Source organism: Amblyomma mixtum, chromosome 10, assembly GCF_055824585.1.
Source record: "Amblyomma mixtum isolate Tamu chromosome 10, ASM5582458v1, whole genome shotgun sequence".
Taxonomy (NCBI): domain Eukaryota; kingdom Metazoa; phylum Arthropoda; class Arachnida; order Ixodida; family Ixodidae; genus Amblyomma; species Amblyomma mixtum.
Window position 1 is genome coordinate 145,378,442 of NC_143021.1, and position 27,999 is coordinate 145,406,440.

Consider the following 27,999-nt stretch of genomic DNA (forward strand, 5'->3'; position numbering starts at 1 on the left):
TTTCTATTGGGTTTCACGGCAAAGCGATGTGCAGCTACAATTTAGCACTGTTTTGAAGCGAAAAGTTTCACTACGCGGATCACAGCCGAGCTTCGCGTGAGCCGAACTGGTGAGTTATGGGTATGCGCGAAACCGAGTGACGTCACGCGCCGCGCAGGTGGTCGCCCCTCGCCGACTCCGTGGCCTGACCTTTCGGCGCAGCTGCGCGCTACTGCGCATGTGCGTCGCCTCCTCGCTGCCCCCACAACTGCGCGCTTCGCCTCCTCGCCCACCGTTTGACCTTTCGTTGCAGCCGCGTGTTGTGTTGCCCACGTCGCAGCCGGCAACCCTCCTCTCAGCATTCCTGCGGGCAGTTTTAACCGCACCGATTTCCGTCTCCTCGTTGGCCTCCATACAGGCAATATGTGGATGGCCGTCAAACCAAGCATCACCACAGCCTAATTTTTTTTCCGCCGTACCCGTGGCGCTTGTCGAAAGTAAGTTTATTCAAAATTAATTATTATTTTGTTGCATTATTCATAGCGCGCCGGTGCCAAAGGTATTGAGCGCGCTGTATCGCTCTTCTCTCTTAATCGAAACGTCTTAAATGGTCGGGCGCAAATTGAAGCAATAGGGGCTGTGTGTAATGATTACCACAGCAAAGCAGTGAGCTAGATTTTCAGTTCAGTTTGTCTGTTCATGCAGAATGACCAAAGCGTCTTTTGGCCGCCTGCTGGACCTTGCTTACTACTAAAGTTTACATGCTCCCAACCACCACCGCAGACCGGTGTCTCCAGTAGAAAGGCTGCTGTCACACTGAGGTGAGTGTGGTGCTGGAAATGAACGCTGGGTATTTTTAACTGCATTTTGTAAGCAGAACTCATGAGGTTATCACTGCGCTGAAAAAAAAATTGTTTTGCTTGCCTTGGTTCCCACATTCTGTATTGCTGTAAGCCTGCGACCAAATCAAACAGGTACTAAAACAAGGCAAAATTCGTTTTCTTCGAAAGTGTTCTCATCACATTGATTTCATGACTGCTGAAAATTTAATTTATGACTGCTAAATGCTTACAGGTTCCTCGCCTCAGGCTGCAGCATGCAAGCCATTGTAATCTCTTACTGCCTGCACTCTTCAACAGTGTCGCAAATACTAAAGGAAACTTTGCCAGCAATATTAGACTGCCTGTCACCAGTTGTTTTGAAGCGCGCAATAGCAGCACAGTGGCAACGCATCCAACAAGCTTACAGCACCAAATGAAACTCTCGTAACTGCTTTGGCAGCATAGACGGCAAGCACTTTGCCATCAGGTGTCCGGACAATACTGGCTCTGATATCCGCAACTAAAAGAGGTTTTTCTCAATTGTCCTTCTCGTAGTTGTAGATGCTGATTATCGCTTTCTGCTAGTTGACGTCGGAGCTAAAGGAAAATTTCCGGATGGTGCTATGTTTACAAAGAGTACCATCAAAGAACAGTTTGAAGATGGAACACTCGGTCCACCTTCTTAAATGGCCAGGTGGCCTCTGTGTATCGTGGGTGATGCGGCATTACCTCTGAAGACGTACTTACTGTGGCATTACCCTGGGAAAAACTTAGAAGAGAAAAAAAAGGTCTTCAACTATTGGTTCTCTAGGGCACGAGGATGCGTTGGAAATGTAGTTGGCATTTTGGTTGCACGGTGGCGCTCCTTTCTTTCCACTGTGCGCGTAGACCCTGCCCCCCTAACCAATATTGTAAATGCAGCAGCGTGGCTACATAGTTTTCTTTTCTTACGCAGGACACTGCATACTGCCGATCTGGCTATAGCGATAGTGTGTGTGGAAAAAAATGTGCAAGATGGGGATTGGTGCAAAACAGTTATGGAAGCCGGTGGCAGTAGCAACCACTCGACAGTTACAAGTAATCGGTCGACTTCAACTGCCATGGTCCTGAGGAATGAAATCGCTGAATATTTAATATCTCCAGCAGGTTCCCTTCCTTGGGAGCTCAGAGCTGTTCGGAGGAGCTAAAAAGTAGTCTACACCTTTACAAGACGTTGCATGAGCAACAATCTCGTCGAACAACGAAGGTCTGCAGTTTTCTACAATCGTTTTCTGTGCAAGTACCCGAGAGACTTCGCTCCGTTCGAGCGCATCACTTCCCAGTTTGTTTTCCGTGTATTTTAGTTGTAATAGTAAATTGAAAATGTAGTCATAAATTTGTTGTCAGGTGTTGGTAATCCTGTTCTTTTCCTTAATTACTGTCTGTTCTTCAAAAGTGGTATTAAACATGACTAACATTTTGTTATGCCTTCACAAATTTTTTGCATCAGCTGTTTGTACAAGTGCAGTTCATACTTTCGTGCCACACATGTTACAGAAATATTTTTTCTAGGTGGAAGTAGCACGTGGTTTATTTTAGTCTACTTGCGGGGTATAAAGACTAGTGTTTTTCTGTTTCCTTCTTTCCCGTGGAAACTGCTTTGACTGTCTTTAGCAATCACCGGCACTAGACTTGGGCCTTTCTGATGACCCCGCATATTGGTCATTTCCAAATTACATGCTTAACAACCTTTTAGTTTTTTGGAATTTTGATAAATTGGATAATTAATTTTCCAGTGTATCGCCACCAAAAAATGATCTGAAATAGCGTAATAGGCGAACACGGCTAGCAGGAGTTAAGCAAAATAAAATCAGGAACATGCTATCCCTTTTAAAATCGCAAAGCTGGCATGACAGTTTCATATCACAGGTACTTGAAGGCTGTTACTTCCCGTCTTGTTGCATTCAAATGAAAAAGTAGTATGATAGCTAAATTGTAGTAAAATAATCATTTGGATTGCAGCCTTATACTTTGATCCATTGGCAGCGGTAATGGACCTCCATAAACAGCAGTTTTTTTCCCCAACCCTGAGTGATGAAATTCACCATTGAGCAAAATTGTTTATAGTTTGACGCTTCATAAAAAGTAGGCTGTGTGCATGTTAGCAAATGCAGAAATAGTAAAATTGCATGCACAGCGGCTTTATGAACTAAATGACATCCGTTTCAAGTTATTTGGCCACTGGCTTTGTAGAAAGATAGGGGAACATATTTGTACCTATGAGACTTTGTAATAAAAAGAGCTATTAAGAGGCAATCCAGTGATTAAAATATGCTCGAAAGTTCAAGAATTTTACAGATAAAACTTCCTTAGGCTCGTCGAAATGCACACCTGCGGATGTAAAGCACACAGGACACCAAGGAACCCCATTAAGAAAGCATGAAAACACACGTAATGCTTTGCTCGGCAGCTCGGCAGTAGTCACATACAAAAAATATGGCACGTCGGTCCGCCGTTGGCCGCACTTGAACCAAGTGGGAGAATTTCTACTTCAAGCGACAGAGGGGTAAAACACTTGAAAGAGGGATAAATTTTCTCACAGAACTGTTTGCAGTTAACACATTTCACTCTCAGCGGCTGCAATATCTATATTCGGGTACAACTCAAGTGTGAAGCACCGAATGCCGCTCAAAGGGGGCCCTCCCTCCAGCCAGAAGCGTGACTGGTTTTCATGACGTAGAGGTTATTCCCCTCCTTTGAAATTGCATGTGTCTGGCAGGTGTCTCAGTGGGATGGGATTAAGTGCAATATCATGTCAATTGGTCAAGGCCATCCCTCCATCCAGTGGCATGAGTGACTTAGAAGACGTGGATGTAAATCGTCTAGTTTGAAATTGCATAAGGATTGGTTTAGTTTATGGGGTTTAACGTCCCAAAGCGCCTCAGACTATGATGGACGCCGTATAGAAGGTCTCCGGAAATTTCAACCGCCTGGGGTTCGTTAGCGTGCACTGAAATCGCACAGTATGCCGCTCCAATGAAACCGGCATGACCTGCGTCGTGCACTGGAGCTCACATACGACTATGAGTCTGACACAATGGCAGAGAGGGAAATCCCAATGACATCGACGCGTTGGTTTTATAACTGGGCACCCTTTCTGCATTACCTCTAGCAGGGCGGGATAATTACTGGGCGGATTGGAGAGCAAAAAATTGATATTTCCGATGTTGTTACATGTACTATAGGTGGGATAGAGGCGGGAAGCCAACCGTTGAACTGAAGGCTAGCTAAAACAAGGAAATCTAAACTATGTATAACAAGCATGCTTCGACCCTACTACCGTCATGTTTTCTTGTAAAATAAAACCTACGGTTTTCCTGCGGTCTACCTTGGTTTCAATGATTATTTATTGTGCCCTTCATTTCTTTCGGCTCTTAACCAGAGGCAAGGAAGTTTTGAAAGTAGCCGACTTAATAGCTCGTGTTTGACAGCACAGGGTAACTACGATAACTACGGGTAACCACATACTTCAATTATCTGCCCTTCTCTTCCCTACAGTTCAAAACCGTTGCAGGTTCCCACAATATCTTTTTTTTCCTCAGTTCCTTGCGTGAAAGAACACTTTCCCACACCTTTTCAAGTAGAGCATTGGGCCCAGCAAAAGCGAGATCAAGCTCGTGTAAGCTGGGCACAGCTGTCGGTCCCATGGCAGGTGTACCACACCGCTGGGTCTGGCACGGGGGCCACAGGCACTCATGCATCCAGTGTGTAGGCAGCATCTCGTCACGCAATTTATGTAGACATTGCACCGGCTGCTTGACTAACTCTAAAACTTATGGCAGCATCTCTATAAAACCTTTAATCCACCCCATATAAACAGCATCATCATCAGCCTAACTGTTCTTCCAACTACCGAAATGGGACCAACACACTTCTGTGCCTAACCAACCCAAGATTGATTCTGCTTAATTACTGAAAATCCATCGAAATTTGTTTCCTGGCTAAGCCACAGTTTCCTCAAGCACAAATGTTCGGCTGTGCTCAGGAGGATGTCGGCAGTAACTACTCCCTCATTGATGTCCTAATCTGCTTTGCAGATTCCCTCAAGTACGTAGAATTAACATAATTGTGAAGGGAAAGCGCTCCTGACCTCAGCCACTGCAGTGTGCTTGCCAAACTGTTAACCGTACAATTTCTAAAATTCCAAATTCCCATTAAGCGCACTTAAGCTCTCCCACGATAATGCTAGCAGTGTTGAATTATCACCAGGCAAAGCATAAAAAACAGGCCAGTGCTTGCCACATTCAAATTAAAGCAAAATCTGTAGCAAGAAACGGCGAAACTGAAGACAAATTTAAAAGGAGTTAAAACGCCAGAAGAAAGCTGCTGACGCTGCTGGACCCACACTCTGGATGCATCCCCCATTCTCCCCATGCACTTGTTTGTTTTTCTCTTTTTTTGTTTCCTTTTTTGAACAAAAGGGACTAATTAGACAGATTGACAACGTACAACTAACATATACGGGAGGTGCTTGCACTCACCAATGCAAACCAGAGATCGTCGCGCTCAATAGTGGACCATGAAAAGAAAACACACTAATGGAAAAATACAGGCCCGCTATTTCTGGCGCGGTTACTAGGCGCTAGTCTTACCAGTAAGTACTAGTTCTGGACACTCTACTGCACTACTTCGAAAAACAGCTTTGTACAAAAAGTGTGCAGGCCGGTTGATGAGCAATAGCGCTCTAAACACATATACGCCTATATAAAATGAGTAAGCCGTCGTCTAGCACCTTTTATTTTTATAAAAGGAGTGCATTAGAGGACAGCTTACCACCCTTTTTAGCCCTTTCTGTTCAGAGCGAAGAGTGGTAACCAGCCTCTGCGGCCTATCTCTCAGTGCCTCTGAAGGCACAAGCAGCTCTGACTCGAAAGGCAGAATTCTGCTCTCGGAAAGTGCATATCATGTTGCTGTCCTACATTTCACCAACCTGACTTGAGCGTAGCAGACTGTCCGTATTCAGTCAATGCTTAACGTGCAGGTGTGTGTGAAAAATCACACTTTTTACTTTGCTCCAAATACTTTTTCTCAGAACGCAAAACGTTCATGAGGCATTTTCGCCTTCAGCGCGGAAGTAACAACAGAAATGGCTCTTGCGTGCAAATTGGCTGTTCCATTTGACATTCAAGCTGCCTGCACTTGGGGGGGGGGGGGGGGGGGGGTAAAATGTAGTATAATCCATCCCACTCATCATCCAACACTGGATTGGAGCACTCGGTATCGCTGTACAGGGCAGTTTTATCGTGTCCGTTCTAACCGCAGCATTTTGGACAGTCTTATAACTGTTTTAATGCAGCACTATGTGAATTGCATACGTCTGGCAAAGACTGCGCACGGATAAAAAAATGGGGCATGAAGAGAAACTGGATACAGTTGGACAAATTCTGGTGATGTCGTGATAAGGTCATCAAGTTGTTTATCAGTGTTCCGTGCTCCATTCTACACTCGGCAACAACTCTTCTTGGCAATGAAAGGAAGGCCACAGGGAAGAAGCGCTCATAACCACCTCGTGCTGTCAAATAGTTCGGCCGCCTGGTGCACTGCTCTCCCCGTGATAATGCCAATCCATGACTGGAGCAGCTTGCGCCATCTACTGAAGCTCGCTGTAACTAGACGTGCCTAGCAAATTTATTGCAATAAAAAAAATCGCTTTTTTTTCCTGACTTTCAACGTTGCAAAATTGTGCTAGAAATGTGCTTTAAGTAACAAATATTAACAGCATACCAGCCGCCGTGGTGGCTCAGTGGTTATGTTGCTCGGCTGCTGACCCGAAAGACGCGGGTTCGATCCCGGCCGCGGCGGTTGAATTTCTTTGGAGGAGAAATTCTAGAGGCCCGTGTACTGTGCGATGTCAGTGCACGTTAAAGAACCCCAGGTGGTCGAAATTTCCGGAGCCCTACACTACGGCGTCTCTCATAGCCTTAGTCGCTTTGGGACGATAAAGCCCATAAACCAAACCAAGCCTAACAGCATACCATATTTTAAAGACTTACAACTGCAAGCTGGGAATTTCATCCGCTGCATAGCAAGAGGAGGCATGTTTTGGTACTGTCGCTTGTGCTCCATTGCCAGGAAAAGTTGTTATGGTATAGAGGCACAGACTAAATAGCAAAGTTTGGCTTTCAAACTGCTTGCTCATCTCTTCTGTGCACTTGGTAAAGGCAGAAGTATCCTCCGAACACAGAAATTGCGAATTCCATGTGCAGTCTACCCACAACATGTTTGCTAAAGAATCTTTCAAATCTGAGGTTCGGTGTAGGCTAAAAATTTTACTTTCATACCGCACTTGCCAACAAAGGGACAAAAAATTTCTTTTAGGTTGCAGTAGTGGACATGAAAATTTACAAGAGAATGAAAAGACATCTATATATGTGGCTGTTTCTGTTTTATTAAAGAATCTATTAGCGTGCCCAGTTTTCATAAATATTTAGCAATAACGGCCTTGCGAGCCACCAACTAGATCATCAAAGGATCATGGAATACTCTCTGTACAAGAATCACGCAAGTCTCCAAAAAGACTTAAAAGAAAACAATGAAGCCGCAAACTATACAAATAGTTTTAAGCCTTGCAAGCAGAAACAACGGATTTAATAGAAACCTGTTGACTACCTTTAAAGGCAGCAACAAATGTGCAAGTTGTAGGAGACTATACAGTACCAGACGCTATATTTAAACCCTTGTTAGAGTGCTTCCAATCGGTTCTTGTCTCCAAATGCTGTTGCCTTGGGAAGGCCTATACAACACATGCCCATTCATGTTAATCTCGAGGCTAAACCTAAAACTCTACTCGCACGAGCATACAACAAAAGCCGGAGCATGTGGCTTAGTGGCCTCCGGTCTGTTATCAGTTGCCACATCAGAATACGGCTTCAAGTAAAAGAAAAATCGAACCCTGCAATGGCGCTCTTTCAAATGAGGCGCCAACATCTTTGTGACGCAAATCTGCCGCAAAACTGAGAAACAGAACAACTTAATGCGCATTTTATCTATTGTCGAGACTGCACCAATATGAACAGATATGCATGCAATGTTTAGTTGGGCGTTTATCCCAAATAATACTACGCAAGACACTTCACATGCAATAAACTAATGACTATGACGTCCACCTCACTTGGCAAATTACGTGTACAGAGCAAAAAAAAAATGAAATGTGAACATATGAACGGCACGTTTCGGGTTAGCATACAAATGCGCCTTAAGGCGAGAACACAGGGCTACAAAGCCAAAAACATTTTTCGGCGAAAAACTGAGAAACGTAGAGTTTCACATTCCATTCTCTCCGCAGCAAATTACCGTGCCGCCACGCCCCAAATCGCCGGGTCACGAAGTTTTGCCACGACTGGCCGAGACAGTCATTAGGCACGAGGCAATTGCCGCCTACGCAGTAGTAGTCTGCTGGAAAACAGGACGAAGACGCTTCAATTACACTGACACACGAACTAGTCAATCACAGCCTTATAAAATCTTTGGCCGTCACGATCGGTGTCATGACAAAGGACAACGCTTTGGCCCAACTGACTACGAGTCCTCAAATGACCGCCAAGAAATGTGCAAAAAGAAAAACGCATTCGACCAACTTTAACACTCGCAGAGCACATTCCAAGCTAAAATTTTGAACTTCGAGGCGAAAAAGAACTTATTTTAGCGGGTGGACAGCGACTGTCGCAGTCCCTTCGAGGTTCCGAGTTAACTGCGGCGGTGCGCAATCCGGCTGTGTGTGGGCAGAGCCAATATAACTATAGCGTCACTCTCGTCCGAACTCGTAGAGACGCGTAGCTACGTGATTCGCATTCTCTCAAGCGGCGGTTGAAGGCTCGCGTTATAACTGTACCGCTCTCGCTTCCGCCTCTGTCGAGCGTACAGTCGAGCGCGATTTGAATGTTATCGTGCGAGCGTCGACCGGGAACATGAACAGCGCCATGGCCCAGAATTCTCTGCCGAGGCGAGGCGGTTATCAGGCCAGCTTCCCTCACTCTTTTTGCTGTTCCTTCAGCAGCCGTCACTCCCTGCCGGGCTATCAGTTCCTTTTTTTTTTTTGGGGGGGGGGGGGGGTCGAACAGGCAGTGATCGTAGTGCGCACGACGTATTCTTCGGTATTATCTGGTGAACAAAGGCGATATGACGAGGCGATGCTGCGTTGGTATATTTTTTCCAACTTGAAAGTCGTTAAAATCAAGAAGAGGGAAGCACTGGCTTTACCAGATCTTTCCCACCAATTTTGTTATCGCCGGCGAAGATACGAGGTAACCAAGTGCACACTTTATCGCAACAAATGGAAAGCTTAGAATAGAGAGAAAGGGCGGCGGGTTTGTCGCGGGGGTGACGGTTGTTGTATGAGACAGCGAACGAGTGAGAGAAGGGTGAGAAACCATGATTTTTTCTGTTCCAAAACCGGCCGCCAGGTGCCTGGAGTGCTAGGCTGGTCGACACTCGCGCGATAACCTTCAAATCGCGCTAGACTGTACACTCAGAAGGCCTCACTCATATTCACGTCTCCAACATGCTCGCACCACTTGTCAGCGTTTTCAAAAGCTTAAAGCGTTCGAATTGAAATCTGAGCACCCGCGACCTCCGCATATCTTGCCGTGCGATCATAGGAGGAAAATCGGGCGGGGAAACGACCTTCAATAAACGCACTGACTGAGTGTGCATATCTCCGATGTCGCGTTACTACATCGACGCGACTGCTTTACAAGCTTATTGAAGGTCGTTTCCCGCCCGATTTTCCTCCTATGATCGCACGGCAAGATATGCGGAGGTCGCGGGTGCTCAGATTTCAATTCGAACGCTTTAAGCTTTTGAAAACGCTGACAAGTGGTGCGAGCATGTTGGAGACGTGACTCGCGGCCATGACCCTGTCCGTCTGTTACATCTGAAGTGAAAGTCGTAACCAGTCATGCCTGACTAGCCATTAATCACACGACTTGTTACTAATGACTGGTTCTTATGACTAGTTAGTCATGACTGGCGGACTGGTTAGTCATGACTAGTCATCACTAGATTGTCATGACTAGTTAGTCGTTAGACGGTCATGACAAGTTAGTCATGACTGGTACTTAATTACTAGTTAGTCGTTAACGAGTCATGACTAGTTATTAACCAGTCATGACTAGATCACCATTAATCAATCAGGCTTTGTTAGTCATGCCTAACTAGTCATGCTGGTTATCATGACTAGTTAATCATGACTGTCTGACTGTTTAGTCATGACTGGTTGACTGGTTAGTCATGAACGTTTAGTCATGATTAGTGAGTCATTAGACGGCCATGACAATTTAGTCATGAACGTTTAGTCATGATTAGTGAGTCGGTAACCACTCATGACTAGCTAGTTTTTATAGTCATGACTACATAGCCATTAACCAATCAGGACTTGTTAGTCATGACTGGTTATGACTTGTTAGTTATGACTGGTTGACTGGTTAGCCATGAATGTTTAGTCATGACTAGTCATCACTGGTGTGTCATGACCAGCTAGTAATTAGACAGCCATAGCTAGTTAGTCATGACTGGTTTGTCATAACTAGATAGTCATTAACAATTCATGACATCGTAGTCATTAACCAACTATGACTAGTTTGTCATGACTGACATGTCATTAACCCGTCATGACTAGTTAGCCATGTCTAGTTAGTAATTAATGGTTGACTGGATACTCATGGCCGTTTAGTCATGACTACTCATGACTAGTTTCTCATGGCTAGTCGTGACTGCTTTGTCATGACTAGTCAGTCATTATACAGTCATGACTGGCTAGTCATGACTAGTTAGCCATTAACCAGTCATGGCTGGTTAGTCATTAACTAGTCATGACTAACTAGCTATTAACCAGTTATGACTAGCTAGTCATGGCTGATAAGTCATCACTGATTAGTCCTGACTCCTTATAACTGGTTTGCAATGACTAGCTAGTCATGGCTTGTTATTCATGAGCGGTTTGTCATGACTAGTTAGTCATTAACCAGTCGTGACTAGTTAGTCATAACCAGTCGTGACTAGTTATTCATAACCAATCGTGACTTCAAATCAAATCAAATCGTGAAAGCGACAACAAATTTCTTCTAGTTTAAAGTAGTGCGAACATGAAAATTTACGAGAATGACATCTATATATGCGGCAGTTTCTCTTTTATTAAGAATGTATCAGCGTGCGAAATTTCATAAATCCTTAGCAATAAGGGCCTTGCGAGTCACAAGTTAGGTCATCAAAGGATCATGTAATACTCTCATTACAAGAATCAAGTCAATCTCCGAAAAGAAATACGGGAAAATAATGAAGCTGCAGTCTGCACACATAATGTTTAATTTTTGCAAGCAGCAACAACGGATTCCATAAAATGCCGTTGACTACGTTTATAGGCAGCAACATATGTGCAAGTTGTAGGCGACTATATAGTACCAGACGCTATATTTAAACCCTTGTTAGAGTCCTTCCAATCGGTTCTTGTCTACGCATGCTGTTGCCTTTGGAAGGCCTGTACCACACATGCCCATTCATGTTGATCTCGAGGGTAAACCTAAAACCCTACTCGCACGAGCATAAAACAAAAGCCAGAGCATGTGTCTTAGTGGTCTCTGTTCTATTAGCAGCAGCCACATCAGAATATGGCTTCAAGTAAGAGAAAAAAAACGAACCTTGCAATGGAGATCTTTCAAATGAGACGCCAACCCCCTTGTAACACAAATATGCTGCAAAATAAAGACACAGATCAACTTAATGCGCATTTTATCTACTGCCGAGACTGCACTGGGATGAAAAAATCCTGCATGCAATGTTTACTCGGGCATTTATTCCAAATAATCCAACCAGTTACTGGTAAGATCTTGGGATTACGACAGTTAGCAAATAGACATAATTGACCAGTCTCAATACATGACCTAATAGTTATCACTAAATACTACGCAAGACACCTCACAAGCAATAAACTAACGACTATGACGTCCTCCTAACTTCTCAAATTACGTGTAGAGCGCAAAAAGAAAACAAATAGATTAAATGTGAAGATATGATCGGCACTTTTCGGGTTAGCGCTCAAGTGCGCATCAAGGCGAAAATACAGGGCTACAAAGCGGAAAACAACTCTTGGCGAAAAACCCGCCGCGGTGGCTAAGTGGTAAGGCGCTTGTCTCCTGAGCCGGAGTACCCGGTTTCAACCCGACCGCGTCGGCCGCGTCTTGATGGAGGCGAAACGCAAGAGGCGCCCGTGTGCTGTGCGGTGTCAGTGCACGTTAAAGAACCCCAGGTGGTCGAAATTATTCCGGAGACCTCCACTACGGCACCTCTTCCTCTCTTTCTTCTTTCACTCCTACCTTCCTCCCTTCCCTTACGGCGCGGCATGGGTGTGCACCGAGATATGTGAGACAGATACTGCGCCATTTCCTTTCCTCAAAAACCAATTTATTTAAAAACTAAGAAATGTAGCATTTCACATTCGATTCGCTCGGCTGCAAATTAACCACGCCCTAAATCTCCGGGTCACGAAGTTTTGCCACGACTGGCCGAGACCGTCATTAGGCACGAGGCAATTGCCGCCTACGCAGCAGCAGTCTGCTGGAAAACAGGACGAAGACGCTTCAATTACACTCACACACGAACTAATGAATCGCAGCCTTATAAAATCTTTGGCCGTCACGATCGGTGTCATGACAACGGACGACGCATTGGCCTAACTGACGACGTGTCCTCAAACGACTGCCATGAAATGTGCACAAAGAAAAACGCATTCGCCCAACTTTAACACTCGCAGAACACATTCTAAGCTAAAATTTTGAACTTCGAGGCGAAGAAGAACTTTTGCGGGTGCACAGCGACTGTCGCGAGTGCCGTCGACTTTTCCGAGCGAATTACGGCAGCGCACTTGAACCGGCTCTGTGAGGGCAGAGCCAATATACCTTAGCGTCACTCTCGTCCGAACTAGTCGAGACACGTAGCTACGTGATTCGCATTCTCTCAAGCGGCGGTTGAAGGCTCACGTTATAACTGCTCCGCTCTCGCTTCCGCCTCTCTCGAGCGTACACTCAGAAGGCCTGACTCACATTCACGTCTCCAACATGCCTGCACCGCTTGTCAGCGTTTTAGGTGTTAGTTAAAACTAACACCTACCGTTCATCATTCTTTCCTCGAACCATAGCCGAGTGGAACGCCTTACCCTATAAGGTTGCTGACATGCCCTCTGTTGAATCTGTTGTTATGGCCGTGTCACCTTATCTATGGTGCAGCACGTATTTCTTTACAACGCTTCTTGCTTTGGCGTCCGCCTTTCGAAGTCTATTCCTTCTCTCTTCTTTTCTATTTTTTGATTGTGCGCATTCCTTCGTGGCTGATTCTCAACGGCACGTTTTCTTTCTTTGCCGCTGTTAAACTCAACTTAGCAATTGTTCAAGAACAATGTATCCACTCCTGCTTTGACAGCCAAGCGGCAGTTGGCAGAATTTGATAAATAATAAAAATAAAATAAAAGCTTCAAGCGTTCGAATTCAAATCTTTGAGCAGCCGCGACCTCCACTTATCTTACCGTGCGATAGAGGAAAATCGGGCGGGAAACGACCTTCAATAAACGCTCTGACCGAGTGTGCATATCTCCGATATCGCGTTACTACATCGACGCGACTGCTTTCCAAGCTCCCGACATTTTAAGGCGAAAGCCTTTAAGTGCTCATACTCGCGGCCTTGACTCTCTCCGTCTATCCATTACATCTGAAGTGAAAATCGTAACTAATGATTACTAGTAACAAGTCATAATTAGTCATTAACCAGTCACGACAAATCTGGTTAACTATTCATTAACCAGTCATGCCTAGAGGGTTGTTATAAATAGCTACGAGAAGAGTTTTGTGATTTACGTGCTTCAAGTTTAAGGTAAGGCCAGAAGTATAAGAAGTTTAGAAACTGAGGGAATTTATAGACGAAAGGAACAATTTTAAGTTGCACAGGGCCCAGAATGTCGCCAAGCCAAACTATATTTTGCGGCTGTTGTTTTTGCACATTCAGAAAGGCAACTTCTCTGTACCTGATGTAGGTTATGAAAAACATAATATTCTCAAGATTTGAAACGTTTCAATGATTTTAAAAGTAGAAGCTTTTCAAATATTCTATAGCCTAAACATCTATAGTGAAGGTGCACAGACAACACAAGAAAGCTGTTTCCTGCTGATAGCATTCCTCTATTATTGTAGTGCGATTAAGAGCGTCCAATAGCATTGTCAGCTTTGGTGTCATGAGGTGAGTGCAAATTGTCTCAACTATACTTTTTTTAGTCCATGCAACCATAGAAACGTTTGGTGGAGGAAGAAGGAAGCCGCTCGCAAACATGCCTCTCCGTAGCTGTATAAAGCTGCTCTGCGCATGCGCAGCAAAAAAAAAATCACTCGCAATTCGCAATTACTACTCGGGCGGTGCAGAGAGCTGTGGGCTGGAGATGCTGTGCGGTGGCGGTACGTAGCGACAAACCGGAAAGAGGCGTCGTCACCTTGCGAAGAGAGCGGATAACAGATACGGCGGCACCAGTGTCTATAAGAGCAAGCGTCAAAACACCTTCCACGGTAACGTCAATAACCATCGCGGGGAAAAGAGGACTTTGACGGTCAGCGGAGTACGCAGTTCGTGCCTCGGGAACTGCGGCGGTTAGTTTCCCTGCTCGGCTGAGGAAAGTCGGCGGCGCATGGGCGAAATGGAGCGGCGGCGGGGTGACGGTGAGCGACGAGACGAGGAAGCCTGGTGGCCAGAGGGTTCAGGTGGCGGCCCCGGCGGAACTCGGAAGTAAGGCGCCGAATAGGACATTCCAGTATATTCAGGCCCCGACAGTGACATGCGGAGTCGAAAGTGGCGGGCGACGTGTCCGGGAATGCCGCAAGCAAAGCATATCGGACGGTTGTCCGATATGCGCCATGGCGAGGTGGGCGGCGCAACTCTACCAGTAGTGCGTGGCGAGCGCATGATGGCCGAAGGATACACATACGCCGTGGGAGGTGCTGGGCGAGCCACAACTTCGGCGTAGGTGCGAAGCGCCGCCACAATGGGGTGCGGCGCGAAAGCGTCAGGATAACTCAGCGGCACAGCACTCGGGGGAGGTGGAGATAGGGCAGCGTCAGAAAGCGCCATCAGGGCAGCGACAGGAGCTGGAGGATGGCCGGAAGGAAGAGCTTCCGAGACCTGTCGCGGGATTTCATGTCTGAGCTGCGGCGCCAGAGAACATGATGGTTCGGGTAGAGATGGTAGGAGAGATAGCTGGCGGGCAACCTCCTCGCGGACAAATTTCTTGATTTCGGCGTTGAGGTAGGAGGAGTCGGGTTCCGCGGCCAGTTAAGCGAGCGACGCGTCAGCAGGGTGGCGAACCAAAACGCGTTGCTTCCGTAGCTCGTCGAAACTTTGGCAAAGTTCGTACACCATTGCGACGGTGGTCGGACTCTTAGCCACGAGCATGTTGAAGGCGCCATCATCGATGCCCTTCATGACGTGGCGAATTTTATCTTCCTCTGTCATGATGGGTTCACTCGTTTACATAAATCGACTATGTCCTCTATGTAACTGGTGAAGCTTTCATCGGTCCTCTGCGCTCGCGAGCGGAGACGCTGTTCAGCGCGAAGTTTGCGAACGGCAGGGCAGCCGAATACTTCCGCAAACGTAGTTTTGAACACGGACCAGGCGGTGATGTCTGACTCGTGGTTCCGATACCAGAGGTTTGCGACGTCAGTAAGATAGAATACGACGTTGTAAAGCTTCAGAGCGTCGTCCCACTTGCTGTGCCGGCTCACCCGTTCGTAGGCTGACAACCAATCTTCCACATCTTGGTCGCAGCTGCCACTAAAGATAGCAGGGTCGCGTTGACGTGAGGGACCAGAACAGGTGATAGGTGGAAGCAGGTCGCAGGAAGCAGGGTCGGGGACTGCTGGCTTCGGTCCTCCATGGGAACGGACACCGTGCGACTGTGGAGTTTCAGGGCGACTCCGGGGGTTGGGATCGTTGCAACCTCCACCAAGTGAACAGTGGATTTCTTAGTGGGTCACGGCGACCAACGCACGCAACGGTCAGGTCGTAGCAAGACGGCAGAACCAGCCGAAGGAAGCAGCTCCAGCACGAGCCTCGCGCCGGAACCACCAGCGATGACGACGAAGTGCGGCACCGCGGAGTCGTCGTCGTCTTCTTCTTACACAGGGGACACTGACGATCTAAAGTGCCCGAGGCGAAAGCCTTTCCACGCAACTTTGGCTTCTACTGTGAATTGGATTGGCTAGTCATGACTAATTAGTTGTGACCTAAGACTTACTAGTTATAATTAATTAGTTAATTACAAAGTAGTCATGATTAATTAGTTAATGACTCACTATCATGAATAATTAGTTAATTACTAAGTAGTCATGATTGGCAAATGACTGGTTACTGACTAACTGGTCATGTCTAGTTATGACTGACTAGTCATGATTGGTTACTGACAGGCTAGTCCTAGCTGGTTAATGACTAATTATTTATGACTAATTAGTTGAAGGCTAACTAGTCATGATTGGTAAATGACTGGTTACTGACTAACTAGCCTTGTCTAGTTATGACTAACTAGTCATGACTGGTTAATGACAGGCTAGTCCTAGCTGGTTAATGACTAATTATTTATGACTAATTAGTTAAGGGCTAACTAGTCATGATTGGTTATTGACTAACTAGTCATGATTGGTTAATGAGTAACTTGTCTTGACTGGTTAATTACTAACTTGTCATGACAAACCCGCCATGAATAACCAGTCATGACTGGCTACTGGCGTAATAGTCATGACAAACCAGCGATGACTAGTCATGACAAACAAGTCATGACTGCTAAATGACTAAGTAGTCATGATAACCAGTCATGACTGGTTAACGACTAGTTAGACGTGACTTGTTACTAAAATCACGAGTTACGATTTTCACTTCAGATGTAACAAACAGACGGACAAAGTCATGTCCGCGACTATGAGCACTTAAAGGCTTTCGCCTTAATAAATCGACGCCTGCCGGTGGGTTTTCGGCATCATTTCCGCTCAGTGCTTGGTGTTCACGCCGTCGGAGCCGCGCTGAATGGCATGCAACAGCGGCCGGAAAACCAGCCCGTTTGCGCGAATCACGAGGTGGCTGGGCAAACGAGTGCAAATGATATCGGTTGAACGTGCATTTCGAAAGCAAGTGCATAGATAACACGCATCGGGCTAAGAGTGCGTGATTGGTTTATTGGTGTTTAACGTCTCAAATCGAATCAGGCTATGAGGGACGCCGTAGTGAAGGGCTCCGGAAATTTCGACCACCTGGGGTTCTTTAAGCGTGCGGGTTCGATCCCGTCTGCTGCGGTCGCATTTCGATGGAGGCGAAATTCGTTAAAGAACCCTAAGTGGCCGAAATTTCCGGAGCCCTCCACTACGGCGTCCCTCATAGCCTGAGTCGCTTTGGGACATTTAACCCCATAAACCAACCCAAACCAACTAAACTACTTAGATGAAAAGGAATACTGTGCCGTTCCCTTATAGCAAGTATTGATGCTAATGGTACAACCGCCGAGAAGTTAAGCCTCCGTCCATTTCAACGGCGTTGGAAGCGTGTACACGGCATCATTGTGTATGAGACTAACTCCCGCCAGTGGCGATGCTGATGCCGTTTATGGGCTAAGCCTCGCCATTTACACCTTTGTCGCGCGCGAGAAAGTGACCGCACATCAGTTTATCGAAGCACAGAGCATCGCGTGGTCCGGTGTAGCCTCGGTACTCCAAAGTCATACACCCCGAGCCATTCCCCGACCCAGCACTGCAGCTCTAACTCATTCTGTGCTGCGCAGGGGACCACAGCAATGAGTCCGTCACAGTATGCATCGCAACCCAGACAACACCAAACGTCCTGAGGACGTCCTCAAAAGATACAAACGTCTTCACGATTTTTGACTGTGTCTTTAGGACGTCCTGAGGACGCTGCCTAGAAGAGGGTCCTAGAAATGTCATCTGGAGGACCTAATGAGGACGCAGTTACAAACAGACCCTTTTTGTTGATTGCGGTTGTTCCTGCAGCTATATGTAATTATTGCGGTAATTAAAGCACGGTCATTATTGCGGTAACTAAAGCGCACAGGTGAATTCTTGACAAATTCGCGCGGCTAAACCGCCTGTCTTTCCCTTTTGTGCGAGAGCGCAACGGCATCGAGTTGGGCAGCGCTGTGCGCTACCGTGAAGATTTCTCTGCCGCACAGCGACGCGTGAGCACGACGTCGCAGCGCAGGCCCAAGCAGGCAGGCGCGTTGCTTTTCTTCGTACGCGAATGCGCCAGCAGCGGAAAAGCGCACCGAGGCTCCGGAAACGAAATGATTTCCTTTCAGTGTCTGTTTTGCAGTAATCGAGAGTTGGTTGCGTATACTGTATGTAGCATTGTGTTTGCTTTACCAGTAAGTTAGAAAACTGTTATACTTTAGAACATTTCCAGATTTGTCGTTTACCACGGCATATCTTTGCGGTACCCATCAGCGCCTTGCGTCACCGCCACATGGAGGAAGAAAAATTGTTTTTCCTTCCTCCATGCACGCCATCTTTCAATCGGCCAAGTCAAGTCTCTTCAAGCCAAGCCAAGCCAGGGCATAGGAATCTGCATGAAAATCGGCGAAGTAGCGCACTGAAAAAGTCATGGAGGCGACGGTTACAAACAAAGGTGAGATGCTTGACGTTATGTCTTAAATTGTTTTGATAGGAAAACTTGCGAACTTAGTAGTCATCACGATAGGCAAAACTGCTTGTCGCCTGCGCTTGTTTCTTTGGCATTCGCGGTTTTCTTTTTGTTTTTTTTTTGTTAAAAATGACATCACATTCGCGCCATTTTTAAGCCAGACCGCCAGACAAGTTCAAAATGGCTGAAAGTTCTGATCGGCAGTTCCGCCGGGAGAGGAAACGGCGTGTTGACGAGTGTCTTCAGCTGTTGAACCTGGAGCAAAATGAAATGCTAGGAGGGCCATCCACTTCGCGTCAACTGGAGACCCCTGCAACGTGCGTTGTGCGTGATTTGCCCAGAACTCCTACATCACGCGAGCCTGGTGCGAACGAGCGCTTCTCAAGCGATCTTGGAGCAGGCAGTACTTATGGTGTGTCATCCGACAGTGACGAGCACTATTGTGTCGAGGCAGCCTGCTCGTCATGCTCTGACAGTGATTATGGCTCGGCGTGGATCTGGGAAGCTGCAGAAAGCCCCGGCGTGGACGGTGTTGAAGGACGCATTCCTTCTGCATCCTTCTCCAACGACGGCGCTTCCACGGAGGACGGCGTAGGTGATGCTAGTGATGACCTCACAAAATTTAGGCAGAAGCTGCAGATTTGGGCAGTGCAATCGCAGTCATCTCACGCCGCGGTGACATCGCTGTTGAAAGTTCTTCGGACACATGCATGTTTTTCTTCTCTGCCGTCATCTGCAAGAGCCCTACTTCAGACTCCAAAGAAATCTGCAGGAATTTGGAGTGTGCAGGAGGAGAATATCGTCATTTCGGTATTGAAGTCGGATTGAGGTGGCTGCTGCTCAACTGTGGCGAGTTGCCTGCAGAACTGAGCCTCAGTTTCAACATTGATGGCCTGCCAGTTTCAAAAAGCTCTAAAGGACAGTTTTGGACTATTTTTGACCGGGTCAACAACATCAGTGAGAAAGTGCCATTTGTTGTAACTGTCTTCTTTGGCAACAGCAAACCACACAGTGCAAATGAATTTCTGCGGGACTTTGTGGACGAGCTGAAATGTCTCATATCTACAGGCATAACATTTGGCATATTGACAGTTGCTGTAAGGCTCCATTCCATAGTCTGTGATGCTCCTGCTAAAGCTTTTGTGATGTATATTAGAAGTAACACAGGCTACTATAGTTGTCCAAAATGTACTTTAAAACGAGAATATTGTGAAGGTAGAGTGTGTTTTCCAAGTGCTCCTAGACAACTACGAACAAATGACAGCTTGAGTGCAAAAACACAGGAGCAGCACCACACTGGTGAAACAGTTTTCGAAGAACTACCTATAGACATTATAAAAAGTGTGCCATTCGATTATATGCTTCTTGTATGTCTAGGTGTAACACGCAAGCTGCTGCTGTTATGGACTCGTGGTCCAAAAGAAGTTAGGGTAGGTAGCAAAGTCTGTAGTGAGATTTCAGACAGAAATACAAACTTAGCTGAGTTTGTGCCTTGTGACTTCAACAGGAAGCCAAGGGGCCTGTCAGAGTTAGATAGGTGGAAAGCAACAGAACTTCGCTTCTTCTTGTAGTATGCAGGACCTATTGTTTTGCAATCAGTAATTCCCCCAGAGATGTATAAAAATTTCCTTGCTTTGCATGTAGCCATACGTGTACTGTCAAGCAGTGTTGCTACAGCAAATGAAGTTAAGTATGCAGAAGACCTGCTGAGCTTTTTTATTAGCAGCTTTATTAAGGTCTATGGTCAACAGCATGCCTCACGTTATGTGCATGGGCTGTACCGTCTAGCTGCTGATGTGTTGCACCTGGGGCCCCTGGATGCTTGGAGTGCATTTCCATTTGAAAATTATATGTCTTCTTTAAAGCGCATGCTCCGGAATCCAGAATGCCCACTTGAACAGCTGTGTAACAGGTTGGCAGAGCACGGCACAGTTTTCACTGGCAACGTGAAGGCAACAAGTTACCCGCTTTTCACATCAGAACATGAGACTGGGCCGCTCATTGATCCTTGCCAAGGGCCGCAATTTTTTAAAGCAACATTACCAAGCAATCTTGTGCTTGCAGCTAACAAGAAAAATAACTGTTGCACACTTCTAGATGGGTCTGTTATTTTGATTGAAAACTTTGCTCATTTTCCATCTGGTGACCCATGTGTCATTGGAAGAAAGTTTCGCCAGTGCAGAGACCTGTACACTTCGCCTTGTCCATCCTCGATGCTCGGTATATGCATAGTTTCGCAGCCTTCTAGCCTGTCGTCCTGGCCTCTTCACAGCATTGCCAAAAAATGCCTAAAAGTGCTTTTTAAGAGAGAGAATGTTGTTGTTCCTCTCCTCCACTTTTGAGCATTTGCCTAGATTACGCACAGTATCTGATTTGGCTGTCTTGTTTTTACACCTCATGTGGCACAAGTGTGCATATTGTTGGCACTACATAGCAGACAGTTCTCCATGCATGGAGTGGGAGTCGGCAAAGGAGGCAAGGGGACAGTCTGATGGTTTTGTGGTACTGAAAATTGCTGGAAAAAAACAGTAACCTCGAATTTGCTGATGATGCAGCTATGCTAATTTAAGAGATGAAATGTAGTATAAGCTTGAGGGTCTGTACAGGCATAGTGCTACAGTTTGCTTAAGTTTAAAGGAATAATATGTAATTCAATTTTCTGGAGTTGAAGATTGGTAGTGAGGTATCGTAATAGTGGTAGTATGCCTTTGCAATGTAGAGGTGAATTACCCAGATCATGAGCGAATTTAAGCACATTAGGAGTAGCTTTGAAAGCATTTCACAGCACAGCCACATACATATTCAACGAAAAAAAAAGGCTCCATTAGAGTAAGAGTGGAGTCCAAGACATTGACAACACTTCTGGGTACATTTTTGGGTATGTTATCTAAGAGATTTGGTAACGATGCAAGACAGCATTTAGAAAGTGCTAAAGATGATGTTTTGTTGAAGGGTGTAACGAATTCTGTAGCTGTGTAGTTTGCTGATGTCTTTTTATTATTGAATGGCAAATCTCTGTATTTGTTCTATTTTTTGTGCTTGTAAATAATTTTTTTTACTTCATCATTCTAGAGCCAGTTATACTTGTGAGGCTTTCGTATGTTTTGCATACTACTGAACATTTGCATAAGAAATTATGGTACATGCATGTATGTTTCTTTTTTATAAGGTGATCACTACGTTGTAGTGAAGTTTCCAGAAGAGAGCGATGCAGTTGCAATAATTCACAAACGATGGATATCAAGAAAACGATTTTGTTTGTGGCCCCCAGAGATGAGGCATGTTGAGAGCCTTGTTAAGGCTGGAGCGACACCGGGCCCAGACTGGAAAGAACTGCCATGTACAACTGTGCAAGCCTTTGGCAAAATTGATTATTGTGTTTGATTTTATGTTCATGCATTGTAGCTGGCTGTAATGTTTAAATTACTTGCTCTTATACTTAGCCTTTCATAAACAAATTATCTTATTTACTTGTAATGCAAAACTTTACTGAAATAGAAATCTGCCATTATGCATTGTGTTACAGTAGATTATTACAACTAAGCATTCATTATTTATAACTGAGTCTATCGTGTATCTGGACATAAGTATCAAACGTATTTGTATCTATGCCAACCTACTCTTTTTCCCCCGTTTAGTGTGCACCCACAAAGTCTGCCCTATTGCTCTGTTCATGCACCCCTTGCTTGCTTCTTTCATTACGCAGCCGCGAAGACGATCCTTGAAACACATTTATTTTTGTTTAATTTTTTAATTTTTGGGCCTGTGTAGTTGATCCTCACATTATAATCATAGTCATGTTAAATTTGAGTAGCTGCAACTCTGTAGTCAGTGCGTTGTAGGAATTCCGATAAATTAGCCAATTTTGTGCACGACCATTTGGTAATAATAAAAAAAGAACACATTTTTGCTGTCTATGACAGTAATTTCAACAGCCACCTATCGTTTTTTTGCCTTAATGCCCTTCCAGTTGTGACATCAATTAGTTTTCTTTTCACTAGTGATTTCTGGGTACACCTAATAGAAATAGCAAAACTGTAGTCACAAGAAAAACTAGAAGCAGCTGCACATTGTTAGCTAAGTGCCTTGAAAAATAAACTGCATGTAACACGCTATGTGCTAAATACTGAGAAGAACTTTGCCTGCCAGATAAGTTCTTGCCAAGAAGAGATTAGAGCATTTCGTTATCGCTGTACTCATTGTATAGGCAACCAGGGGCAAGTAAATTGTATGTGGCAAGTGTTCAGCACATTTCAGTGGGTAATGGTTATTTTTATATTTTTCAGTTTTAGAAATATGTGCCATTTAAACATGCCGCAGTCAAACCCAGTTGTAACGTATTAAGGTGCTGAGGTGATGGCATCGCTATAGCTGGTAGCAACAGCAACTGGGTTGCACAGAAAAAATAAACGCAAACAGCTTCAATCTCTTTCATGATACAGAAGGAAAGTGCTCTACACCATTTATACTTTTAGGCACATATGGTGATGCAAGGCAACGCCTGAGAAGGGCAGAAGACACGTCTGACCTCCAAAGTGAAGATGACCTCGGGAGGGGAAGGAGGAGCCGGACATTTGGAATGCTCAGATACGGATGATGATGAGCTAAATCTGCCAAAGCCACCACAAGTTATGATGGAAAGTAAGAGTTCATAGCACTTTTTTTGCGATCTTACACTTGAGGGGCAAAGGTTCTGTATCCTATGTCTTAACTGTTAATATAAAGATTCTGCACAAATATATAGTGATCTGGTAGTGCAGACAAAGTTTGAGATTGATGATCCAATTTTTCTCGAGGAAAAGTTTTTTGCCATCTGCACTTTGAAGTAACAGTCATTATCTTGTGCTCGCCAACCATTTTTCATTTCATAAACTTCCAAGCATGACATGCACTAAAGAATTCAAAGTGAAAAGCTGTGAACCAAAACAAAGTTGGAGCTCTGAAAATCTATTTATTGCTCGCTTTTGTTTGGGTGAAGAGGCTTAAGTGTTGCAACATGTTGTATGCAGAAAAACTAGACAAGGCTCATAGTGAAAATTCTCTTAGTATAACGGGGGCAAATTCTGATAAATCTTTCATGAACAGTTAAAGGGCTGTGGTTCAGGTTATTTGACATCTTTTATAATGTGAGTACCGAAAATTGCATTTGAGTGGCAGTTTTACTCATTTTGCTGTTATTTTTATTCAAGGAGCGAGAAATGACAGCAATAAAAAGCCTCGAAAGGAAGCAACAGGAGCTATGTATTCATTGGACAGCTTTCAACTTCACGGTATGATCTTTTTGTTTGTTACGCAGGCATTATAATGAATATAGAAATCATATGGGCTGTTAATTTGAATTCATGGAGTTTTGGTTCTAGCTTTGAGTGTGTTAAAAAGGCACTGGTTATTTGAGCATTACATAATTCAAACACTTCTTGTAGTATTACAGTTCCAATTATCAAGGGTCGTCTGTATTATTCAAGCAGTTTGTCCTGTGGTACGAACTGCGTTACATGAGTATGGCTTTGGTTGCAAGTGAATTAAGAGTAGTGTCATGAAGTCAGTTTTAGCAGGTAGAGCTGTCTCTATACTCTTCTTATGATGGCAGCATCATCACATTACTCATTTGCTTCAAACTAATGCCATTTTTTTGTACTAAGTGCAAAGCAGTTTCCATTGAGATATAATTTTAAGATGTGTTACATGCACAGGTTGAAGTCAGTCCATATATTTATATATTTATCTATGAATCCAAGCCTAGAAGTTCTCTCGAGCTCAACAGCTGTTTTTTATTTTTAATTCAAATATATCTTGTATGTACAGATAACAGCCGGGACAGTCAAGAAGATTATTTATCCAGGAGCCCCGGCCAAGGATTGCCGAGCTTTTGTAAGTTGTACATGCTTGGAAGTAATATTTTGCATCAGCTGTGTATAATATAGCACCCTCTTTCTGTTGCATTCCTCAGCTCGTGCTTCCAGCATGCCGCACAGTCGTATCCCAGGCGACCAAAGAGGATAGCAGTCACAGTGAAAGTTTACTGCTGCAGTGGCACTTCCAGGTGTACCGTTCCTATGTGAGACTTAATTCTGGTTTCATTATGGTCAGATGACTATGGAAGTCATGAGCTGCAGAGGATGCTACCTGCGTACCCGTCAAGACCTGGCAATGACCACTTCCATCCAGGTGAGCCTGTGAATGCATTATTTTTTTTGTTTTATAATTAAATTGATGTTTCCACTCCCTGCAGCACATATGTCAAGGCCCGGTGGCCATCATCTGGTGTCAAGCCCTGCTCCAACATATGCCCTTAAATCAGGTAACCAAGAGTGAAATAACGACCTTTCGTCAGTGAACACAAGTGACCCCTGTAGTCGCTTTTCTTTTTGCTAGATATGTGGTCGCACTTTTCTGAAGAAGTAATCTCAATTATAATGAACAGCAAAAGACAGTTCAAGCTCTATTGCAAGTTTCACTCCTCATTTGGGAAGCAGTGAGCATAATCTGACATATTTAGAATATGCTAATGAATGTTTCGAAAAACCGAATTTTAAGTCAACTGTGGTGCATGAACTCAACCCTTCCTGCCAATAGTACACATATATTACCATCTACATAGCATCTCTATACAGCAGCAGTATGTATAGCTTCAAATAAAAGGGTTTTTCAGCTGGCTGTTAGAACAAGTTTTTGTGATTGAGTTCTTAGACTTGCTATGAACAAGTTTTAGAAAATTGTTGCTTTGAAGCAGGTCATTTGCATAAATCAGAGACAGTTCTGAAACTAGAGTAAGTATGCATTTTGTTCACTGTCGATGATTCGAATGGGAAGGAAGATAACTTGTTATGTCAACTCGCATTGGAAGGAAGCATTTTAAATCACCTTGATGTTGGGGCCCAACCACCAGTAAGAATAGTGATAAGAGATGTTATCATGAACCTTGCATAATGCAGAAGTTATGATGAAAATGTCCTGCACTTTATTACCGAGCAGTTAAAAACAGCCATATGTATTTATGTATTGCAATACATATCATATTGTATTGCAATGGCTGGATTTTATTTTATCCTCATAAAATTGGTGCCTGGAGCAAAAGTTCAAGCCTGGGTCAAGGAATAGTGTTTGCTCAGAATAATGAATTATGTTGCTGCCATGTTATAGCGTCCCAGTTCACTCTGTTTTTTTTAATTGATTATGCATATATGCTCATCTTTTCAGAATTTGAACAACTTCTCAGAATTAATCAAACTATACTCCTAAGAGTAGAGCAGCAGGGCAAACAGCTGCAGGCCATTATGGACAGGCTCAGTGCTGGAACTCACATTTCGTCTGACCTACACGAGGATTTGGTGAAAACTCCGTTCACCGATATAGAAGCATTTCTCGCATTTGATGCAAGTTTGTCGGGTAGCGAGACATTCAGGACACGACTGGTAAGGTGCTTTTTTTTGCATGTTGTTGAAGCATGAATAGAAAAGGGTCGTAATTAATGATGTATTCATTCCTTACAGCTCCATCAGCTCTCCAGCCCAGGGGGCTCAGCTGTAGGCCCAGCAACGAGGAGAATGCTTGCAGCACTTCTTAGTCTACAAGTGGCTGTAGAGTACAGCTGGTTAGGACAGAAAAGGAATCGCAATTTCTCCGCACTCAATGTCACTGACATCATTTGCAGTAAGTTACGTTTATGTCATATCTTTGCAACACTCTAGGGGAACCCTTCTGGCTTTTTAAAGCTGCCGAGGAACTCACCTACCTTTGCTTCCATTGCTTTCAGCCTGATATGGACGCAAAGAGAGGCATGTGGGTGTACACATTCTCAACAACTGCCCCAATTCTATTAATGAATAGCTGTATTGCATAAGAGTTGTTGAAAGCATTATAGTATGATTAGCCCATGATAAAGGGAGTAAAGAAAAGAAAGCAGATGCAGCAGCATGCATGAATAGAAGTGCTTGAGAAACCCCATAAAGCGCACTGGAACACCCGGTTTGAGAACTCCCATAAGTAAAAAAAATCCTTTTCTAGATTAACAAAGAAGTTCAGCACAATATCACAAAGGTGGAATAGTTACGGAGTGGCTTAGAACAAGGTTAGCTGGGTAATGTTTTGGCTTGAAAGAAGCCTCCAGGGTTAAGAATGAAATGAATCATTGAACTGATTCAGTGTTTCATGAAACTCTTGTCAGGTGAACAAGTGACATTTGATAGAAAGGGAAGATGAAAGGAATGCTGTGCGAACAAAGCTATTAAGGCCTAAGTACCGAGGATATTTTTTTCTCTTTTCTTGGAAGTGTTATAATTAAGGATTTTATCTCCTGTGGCCGCAGCACATTTCAAAGAAGCTCAGGTCTAGAAATCAATCAGGCAGTGCGTATTCTCCACGACTTTCTTTTAGCACACCTCTAGTCCCACCTTAAGCCATTTTGCAAGAGTTTGAAATAAAAAAAAAGCAAGACATGCTCTAGCAAGCTTGGCTTGGGCAGTGCTCCTAGCATTATATCTTGAGAGCAGCAATTGGTAACTAAGAAAATAATGCATCTGTTAGCTACAGAAGCAGGAGGCACACTTGTAGCTCTGCAAATGAGAAAAAAAGGCCGATACATGGTTTCTGTAAAGTTCACTGTTTGCTCTTGCATTTGGCAGCATTTTCAATCAGTGTACTTCTCAGTGATATGCTTTTTAATGCCATGCAGCTCCATATGATTGCGTGAATTTCATTTGGGCATTATGAATCACTGTCATTATGAATGGTTGTTCCAGAGGCAGTGAAAAAATGCTTCAGTGAAGTTAAGAAAAATGACATTGAAAATGTAGTCAAGATTTGTCTAAGACATGCTGCAGAAAAGCTACGCAAACTTCATGTGAAGGAAGCTCATGCTCACAGCACTGGTAAGTTGGACTGTAACTGCTGCTGGAAAAGAAGCAATAGCATGTTATTGCTGTATACCATAAGTATCCAGGAAATATCTTGAAAGCAATGGTAACGTCGTATTGTCTTGCAAGAGATATCTGCCACTTTTCACCAGCTTCCCCTTTGACTTTATGTATTCTCTCTCGAAAATGTTAATACGAAATGAAATGCGGTTAAGGGCAGTTATCGCATCTACTAAGACTATATGAAAAGTTCTGATTATTCTGCAACCAGATCATTTGATTCAACAAATTGCATGAAAGAGGAGGAGTATCTTTCCAGGTAAAATTGCTTCAACTTGTTTGTGCTGTGCTGTAGGAACTCAAATATTACGTGCATGTATTCAACATGCAAACAATTCTGGCTTTACTAAACAAGAATTCAGGGTGCTATTAAAGGCATCATATATTTTTCATTGTGGAAATGCTTGTGCGTATGTAGTAAAATACAAAAAGAATAAGCTGCTATGTTCGCCTGGAGGTATATTGCTTTTACCAAGATTGATTCTTTTAGGTCAAGACACCGAGCTGCTGCATGTTGAAGAATTGGAGTTTTCCGAATGAAGAAGAAAATGAGCATTGAAATAAATATTTATGCAGCA

The 27,999-nt window shown here is 44.4% G+C and overlaps 1 protein-coding gene and 1 pseudogene across 4 annotated transcripts; both read left to right on the plus strand.

Annotated features, from left to right (window-relative positions):
- Positions 1 to 309: 309 nt before the first annotated feature.
- On the plus strand, positions 310 to 27,999 carry LOC149327204 (uncharacterized). Of its 4 annotated transcripts, XM_089563732.1 has the most exons (12): positions 310 to 476; positions 685 to 800; positions 18,270 to 18,491; positions 22,982 to 23,147; positions 23,696 to 23,776; positions 24,312 to 24,377; positions 24,597 to 24,674; positions 24,739 to 24,807; positions 25,707 to 25,921; positions 26,000 to 26,159; positions 27,248 to 27,376; positions 27,912 to 27,999. In XM_089563732.1, the coding sequence occupies exons 4-12, from the start codon at positions 23,048 to 23,050 to the stop codon at positions 27,959 to 27,961; spliced, it is 948 nt and encodes a 315-aa protein (XP_089419858.1). In that variant the 5' UTR covers positions 310 to 476; positions 685 to 800; positions 18,270 to 18,491; positions 22,982 to 23,047; the 3' UTR covers positions 27,962 to 27,999. The 4 variants fall into 4 exon arrangements, with proteins under 4 accessions (XP_089419858.1, XP_089419855.1, XP_089419856.1 ...); XM_089563729.1 differs by having other exon boundaries at positions 27,248 to 27,999; XM_089563730.1 differs by having other exon boundaries at positions 18,311 to 18,491; positions 27,248 to 27,999.
- Positions 18,506 to 21,827, plus strand: LOC149327205 (uncharacterized; annotated as a pseudogene).